This window comes from Leptodactylus fuscus, chromosome 3 (genome assembly GCF_031893055.1).
Source record: "Leptodactylus fuscus isolate aLepFus1 chromosome 3, aLepFus1.hap2, whole genome shotgun sequence".
NCBI classification, from domain to species: domain Eukaryota; kingdom Metazoa; phylum Chordata; class Amphibia; order Anura; family Leptodactylidae; genus Leptodactylus; species Leptodactylus fuscus.
This window is the reverse complement of record NC_134267.1, coordinates 238,934,114-238,942,202: the sequence shown is the minus strand read 5'-3', so window position 1 is coordinate 238,942,202 and position 8,089 is coordinate 238,934,114. Positions and strand designations below refer to the sequence as shown.

The 8,089-nt window shown below is 41.5% G+C and overlaps 1 protein-coding gene across 1 annotated transcript; it reads right to left on the bottom strand.

Moving 5' to 3' along the window:
- Positions 1-5,649: 5,649 nt before the first annotated feature.
- On the bottom strand, positions 5,650-6,582 carry LOC142198644 (olfactory receptor 8U9-like). The gene is made up of 2 exons (XM_075269673.1): positions 6,463-6,582; positions 5,650-6,276 (listed from the first exon to the last, which is right to left on the bottom strand). The coding sequence occupies exons 1-2, from the start codon at positions 6,580-6,582 to the stop codon at positions 5,650-5,652; spliced, it is 747 nt and encodes a 248-aa protein (XP_075125774.1).
- Positions 6,583-8,089: the final 1,507 nt, after the last annotated feature.

The window sequence follows — 8,089 nt, the reverse complement described above, 5'->3', positions numbered from 1 at the left end:
CATATGAAGAATAATAACATAGTCTTCAATCCAACATGGAAATAAGCTAGCGTTCTGAGATATTGACTGATACTGGAGACAATCTACCTAGAAGATAAGAGAAGATCGTGTAGTAGATAGAAGATAAATATGACATTAAGAAATGTGATTTCTTAGTAGTGAATAAAGATGAATATACTAATGAAACAAAAAAAACACAAAATAATTAGTAAAATTAAAAAAATATATCTATTGGTATTGTGAGATGATGTATAGATCCGGCCACATCTCATGTGAGACCTCAGCTTTTAAAGGTTTTACAAGGAAGCCTTCACCACTAGAGAGCAATTATTTTGTTTTCCATAAATGAGACAAATTGCAGCGAGACAGAAATTAAATTGGCATTAATTGTAAAAAAAAATTGTAAAAACAAGCAAATATTTTTTTTTTCAAGGAGCTTTCTCTCATATCCACAGGTCTACTATCAATGGTTATCAATTATTGGGTTGAAGAAGGGACATGGCTAGGTTCAATTCACTCCCCTGACCCTGTTATAGACAAGGCCATTGTAGAAATATTCTGTATCCCTGGGTCGGACACTCAGCCACAGTCCTGAACAAAATTTCACATATTAACCCATAGGGCTAAGATAACATAGACAACATAGTCATAAGATATGTGAATAGACGCTCATCATGAGGGTGGGCAAAGTGTTTCATAAGACTCAACCAGTTGAGTGTTGCGCTTTATATTATATATTTCAAGAGATAGTTAAAATGACCTAGGCACAACACAAAAAATTACCTAAATTCTAAATTGTTAGGTAGACAATTTCTACAGATTGTTTTTGTAATTTCTAGCAGAATGCTTCTGAATGCTATAACTGAATGCTATAAATTATAATTCCCTCCAAACCTGTTGTGTAAGTCCAAACACATCAAAACGTCAACAAAGTGTATAGTCTAATGGGACAATACTTGGTGTGTGTAACATTTCCATGCCATAGATCCTGGACCCTAATCGTTACGATGATCTACAGCCATATTCTGTACATCACCTCGAGTGGTCAATAGGACATTCATTGTTGGGTTGAGAGTGACATTTGTATTTAGGACTCCAACTAGGTATCCATGTCAATAATACACCAACCATAAATTGTATTCCATCAAAATAATTTATTAAATATAATTCATGAAGAAAAACCAGACAACATAAAAACATCAAAAAGTAAAGAGAGTGGAGGTCACAGCAGAAGAGCCAGGTCAATAGAATCGCTCAAATCAACAATGCACATACAATGTACTGTATGTCTCATGAATATAGTCTGCATTAGGGTTGAGACGATCTTGATATTTCAGGATCGATTTTAAAATCCGATTTCCGATCATTTTCCAGCCAATCCCGATTGTGAAATTTTCTCGATCGCAAATCGGAATCCCATCTTTTCCGATCCCGATCCTTAACCAGGATCAATATTTCTCTATGGGAAAAGTCACTTTTAGGGTTGAGCCAATCTTGAGATAACCTCTGACCTCGATCCTGCTGGAAAAGAACGAGATTGGAATTCGATCGCGATCGTGAAATTTACTCGATTGTGGATCGGAAACCAATCTTTTCTAATCTCGATCGCTCAACCCTAGTCTGCACCTGCAGTCCAATAGATGGTATGGAGGTCTATTCAGACCAGTATATATGCAGTACACTGTTAGTAAATAGCTTAAAGACACCTAAAATGGTAGAAGCACCGTGTCCAGATAGGTATTGATACCAAGGCTACACATTATCCCAGGCCTAAAAAGAACTAATAGTTCCAGAAGGACTTTCTATATCAATGCAAATGTATAAGCTGTAATAATTAGAGATGAGCGAACAGTGTTCTATCGAACACATGTTCGATCGGATATCAGGGTGTTCGCCATGTTCGAATCGAATCGAACACCGCGTGGTAAAGTGCGCCAAAATTCGATTCCCCTCCCACCTTCCCTGGCGCCTTTTTTGCACCAATAACAGCGCAGGGGAGGTGGGACAGGAACTACGACACCGGGGGCATTGAAAAAAATTGGATAAAGTCATTGGCTGCCGAAATCAGGTGACCTCCATTTTAGACGAATAGTGGATTTCAAATCCGGGTCATATGAGAATGTGAACTTTGTGACTATGAGACAGGGATAGCTGTACAGGCAGGGATAGCTAGGGATAACCTTTATTTAGGGGGGAATGTTATTAAAAATAACTTTTTGGGGCTCTATCGGGTGTGTAATTGTGATTTTTGTGAGATAAACTTTTTCCCATAGGGATGCATTGGACAGCGCTGATTGGCCGAATTCCGTACTCTGGCCAATCAGCGCTGGCCAATGCATTCTATTAGCTTGATGAAGCAGAGTGTGCACAAGGGTTCAAGCGCACCCTCGGCTCTGATGTAGCAGAGCTGAGGCTGCACAAGGGTTCAAGCGCACCCTCGGCTCTGATGTAGGAGAGCCGAAGGTGCACTTGAACCCTTGTGCACACTCTGCTTCATCAAGCTAATAGAATGCATTGGCCAGCGCTGATTGGCCAATGCATTCTATTAGCCCGATGAAGTAGAGCTGAATGTGTGTGCTAAGCACACACATTCAGCACTGCTTCATCACGCCAATACAATGCATTAGCCAGTGCTGATTGGCCAGAGTACGGAATTCGGCCAATCAGCGCTGGCTCTGCTGGAGGAGGCGGAGTCTAAGATCGCTCCACACCAGTCTCCATTCAGGTCCGACCTTAGACTCCGCCTCCTCCAGCAGAGCCAGCGCTGATTGGCCGAATTCCGTACTCTGGCCAATCAGTACTGGCTAATGCATTGCATTGGCGTGATGAAGCAGTGCTGAATGTGTGTGCTTAGCACACACATTCAGCTCTACTTCATCGGGCCAATAGAATGCATTGGCCAATCAGCGCTGGCCAATGCATTCTATTAGCGTGAACTGAGTTTGCACAGGGGTTCTAGTGCACCCTCGGCTCTGCTACATCAGATTGCTACATCTGATGTAGCAGTGCCGAGTGTGCATCAGATGTGTAGTTGAGCAAAACTGACTCAGCACTGCTAAGTCTCTGCATTCGCATAGGAATGCATTGGCCAGCCTTCGGCCAATCAGCGCTGGCTCTGCCGGAGGAGGCGGAGTCTAAGGTCGGACCTGAATGGAGACTGGTGTGGAGCGATCTTAGACTCCGCCTCCTCCAGCAGAGCCAGCGCTGATTGGTCGAGTTCCGTACTCTGGCCAATCAGCACTGGCCAATGCATTTCTATGGGGAAAAGTTAGCTTGCGAAAATCGCAAACTGACAGGGATTTCCATGAAATAAAGTGACTTTTATGCCCCCAGACATGCTTCCCCTGCTGTCCCAGTGTCATTCCAGGGTGTTGGTATCATTTCCTGGGGTGTCATAGTGGACTTGGTGACCCTCCAGACACGAATTTGGGTTTCCCCCTTAACGAGTTTATGTTCCCCATAGACTATAATGGGGTTCGAAACCCATTCGAACACTCGAACAGTGAGCGGCTGTTCGAATCGAATTTCGAACCTCGAACATTTTAGTGTTCGCTCATCTCTAGTAATAATACAAAATATTTTGAAAATGCTTTCATATGACCAGATATATTAGCATATTGCTGTGCATACCCAGACATCAATACCCAAACATAGTGCAAGAACAAAATGTAGCCTAGACATATTGTTATACAGCCCAAAGCATAAGTGCCATGCAGCGTGCAAACACACCATATGGTGCAAACATATGAAACCAACATGATTAGCTCACTGCTGCGACCTCCACTCTGAGCCATGTACGTTTCGCACTCCTGCTTTGACGAAGACCCCTGAGTATAATAATAATGGTAGTGGGTGCGCGGCCTTAGCCCGGGCCTGCTCACAGCCATCCCTGCATCCTATAGCAGAAGGGGAAGTGGGGGAAGCAGTGAGCAGGCCCGGGGAGGTAGGTACATAGGCCACTACCTGCTGGAGGATATTCCAGCAGATAGGGGCCTATTATAAAAAAAAAGTATGTGACTTACCTCGCTGCTGCTCCCACTGCCACTGCCTCTTCACTTCACCCAGCAAAAGCAGTCTGCGTCTCAGTGCAGGAGGCATGATTACATCACCTGGGCTGAGATGCACAAGTCCAAACCAGCGCAGGACAGGGTCGCTCGGTTTGTTTTCAGAGCGGCCCTGTCCAACGCTAGTGTAGGAGAAAGAAAGTAAAAAAAAAAAAAATCTAATTGCCACGTAGCCGCCCCCTCCATAGTGCCGCCTGAGGCCGCCGCCTCACCTCATTAGAGGTGCGGCTCTGGGTTGCAGCACTAGTGGATAACTGAGTTGCACACCATTTCTTCCTTTCATGTGACTACTGTCAATAAATCCTCTGTAGATAACAACTTTGGTCAGCACATAATTTTCCCCGTATATGTTTTTGAGTTCCCTCTGTGATCTTCCACCCAATGTAGTTGAGCCAATTGAGTGCCGCCCTGGACCTCTTTTTCCTGATCCGATGTATACTTTATGAAATGACTGTCACAAAACATAGTAAGCAATGTAGGAATATTTGGTGTCACACGATAAAATTATCAATTTATATTGTGCCCTATACGGCACAGGGACTGACAATGTCTGTAAATATGTTGTTTGCGGAATATGCTGGTGCTAACTCATGGAAATAAAGAAATCACACCATATTTATACCGATCGTGAATACAAAAGACACCATTTGTTTAGTTTATTTAGTTAATAATATTGATAAAAAGAGATGTCTGAATGAGGACATTGAAACGAATGGATACATACAGTATGCCGTCTGTAAAAACGGGGTCGGCATCCTATGGGAAACACAAATGTGTGAATACGACTATAAAATGTTACGTGTGTCAGAATCTAGCCACAATTTTTTATTTTTTTTTTTTGTATTTTTCAAAGTTTTAAAATTTTATAGAGGTATTAAAAACAAAAACTAGATCAATTTGGTGTCACCGTAATTGAATCAATCCATAAGGAAAACAAAACAAAACAAAATAAAGTTATGGCTTTTCGTAAGCAGGCAATGTAAAATAAAAAGCAAAAATGAAAAATGGCAGAAAGGAAAGGGTTAAGCCATCTATATGTTGCAATTTAAATTCCCAAGGACGAGAACCTGTTGATCCCCGGAACCTTCCGACATCGTCCAGTCCAAAACCATAGAGTAGAGAAGAAGCCATAGAGCTGAGAGATGACATCTTTCTACTCATCCGCAGTTTTGCATCTCCCGTCCTCTACAGTATGTATAGTCTGGAGGGTCTTCAGGTGGTTTGGGGATCTTGGTGGATCCTCTACATGGCCGTAAAAGTAGGAGTATCTCTTCTATGGGAATAAGAGATTAATCCATGGATACTACTGGGGATGACACTATATGGAGTACAATAGGGCCTGGCAAGGAGTAGTTAGAAAAAAATCGGTATGTTCAGGCATCAATGGACACAACCCAAATCATGATATAAAATGGCAAATAAAACACAACTAAAGTAGACGTACATTATTGTAAAAATACAAATTGTATTTTTGTCCAGGGCATAGTTACTTTATTATTTATATTCTAAGTACAATAACCAAGAAACCGTATACATCTCATCTCATGAAATACAAAAAGTCATGTTCACACCCTGTAAATATAAGTCACTTGGTAATTTTTCCTAGAAGTTCCTTCTTGACCGTGTCTTTAACCTCCCTGTTATTGAGGCTGTAGATGAGAGGATTCAGCATTGGGGTTATAATGACATAGAATATGGAGCTATATTTCTCCTGGTCTGTAGAATACATGGATGCGGGGCCAAAATACATCAACATGGCTGTTCCAAAGTACAAAGCCACCACCGTGAGATGGGACGTACAGGTGGAGAAAGCCTTAGACCTTCCTGCAGAGCGAATCTTTAGGACAGAATATATAATAGCAGCATAAGATAGTAAGATGAGCAGAAGAGGAAGGAGGAGAGTGATAAAGCTGACGGAGAATACCTGAAGTTCATTAGAAGTGATATCGTCACAGGACAGTTTTATGAAAGCCAACATCTCACACATGAAGTGGTTAATCTGGTTAAAACATATTGTAATGGGAGATAGAATTGAAGGGAAAGTACAAAGCATAAAGGTAACAATGAACAAAAGAGCCACCAGCCTATAACAATTACCCCAACGCATGAGGATGGGGTAGCGAAGAGGGTGACATATGGCGATATATCGATCAATGGCCATCAGGACGAGAAGTTGGCACTCAAAAGCTTCCACCAGAAGAATGACATAGATCTGAAGCGCACAAGCCATAAATGAGATGGTCCTTTCAGTAAAAGAAGAGATCGGCCAATAATCGGGGCAAAGCCGTTGTGGAATAAGACAAGTCAAGAATGGATAATATACAGAGAAAGAAGTACATGGGTTTATGCAACTTGGGGTTGTAGATGATTATATATATATTATGAGACTGTTCCCAACAAATGTGACCAGGTAGATGATAAAGAATAAGACAAAGAGCGCGGCATTTATCTCGGGGTCCGTCGTAAATCCAAGTAGAATAAATTCTGTAATGATGGGCGTCCTGTTCTTGGAATCCATCATAGAAGAATAATAAAATGAAATGAAGATTGTTGACACAGATATTGATTGAAACTGGAGAAAATGAAGCATCTCTGTTTACACTTAGACAAGGAGAGTAAGACGACACGGTGCCAATTCCTTTGGCGGTCACTCCTTAACCACATTCCCAATATTCAAGTCAATTTACTAATTTTATTCCATTTTATTTTTTAGTTCCGACGACCTGGAAAAGAACAATGGCTGGAACAAAGAACATGTCCAATCATTGTAAAAAAAAGAAAAAGAAGAAAAAGAAGAACAAGAAGAGATGATCGGTAAAGAGAAAACTTTTCATGATATAAAATGTGAGAAGGGAACAGAAAATAAAACTAAAAATACTAAACATTTTAGGAGGATTCTCATATAGATTCTGCCATCCCTTATACCGAGCACAAGGTTACGAAGATTTTATAAAGAAGCCGTTACCACTTGTAGACTCTGGAGATTAATTTATTAAAGAATAAAATAAACAAATCGCTGAGAGAAATTACATTGAAATGTGTTTTTAAGCGATTGTAAATAATAAGCAATATTTTTGTTTCTCCGGAAACCTTTCCCAAAATTCACAGGTATATTTTAATTGGATTCCAGTTGACCAGTTGAAGAAAAGGCCTTGGCTAAACTCAGTTCACTTCTGTAATCCTGTCCTGACCAAGACATGATGGGACAGATAAACGCGCAGACAACGGAACCCATTGAAGGCAATGGGAGTCTTTTTTCAGCGCTGATTCTGCCGCCAGTTATCGTGGCAGAATCAGCGCCACTTTACACCGTGTGAATCCGGACTAACACTGGATAACTTTTAGACAGTGTTACGTTAGACTGGACAATCTTTAATTGCACGAAATTTCCCAAAGTATCTAATACTGATTGATAATCATACAAGTCTGTCTAACTTCACACTGCGTATTCGTTATCTGAGTTTCTAGAGACGAACAAAGTTTTGAAAAATTCGATTTTGCTGTTTCACTGAATTTCGCCCCAAAATTTGATTCCTTCTGAATTAATTCTCGGTGAATAGTGTTAAACTGTAGAAATTGGGAGTTACTCTGATTGTCCGGGGTAGAGCATTCCAGAGAAGTGGTGCAGCTCGGGAGAAGTCTTGTATACGAGTGTATGTTACGGTTCTGTCTATATATATAAATTATAATTTGACAGAACATCTTGACTGCGGTAGTGGCTGCAGTCGAGGTCCACAAGCCCTAGGAGGGCGGCCGTCTGCCTAAGCAGGGCAGTAGTATGTCTGTGTGGCTCTAGTGTGAACAGGGAGCCATACACGTTCACCAGTTAACTTCACTGGGTGAATGTGTCTGCGCAGCTCCCAATGTGAACAGACTGCAAGGGGGCTTACACCAGTTGGCTTCACTGGGCAAGTGTGTTTAGGCAACTTCCAAATGTGAACTGGCTGCAATGAGCCTTACACCAGTTGACCAGTTGACTTCACTGGGCAAAGGAATTTGTGCAGCTTTAATGTGAACTGGCTGCA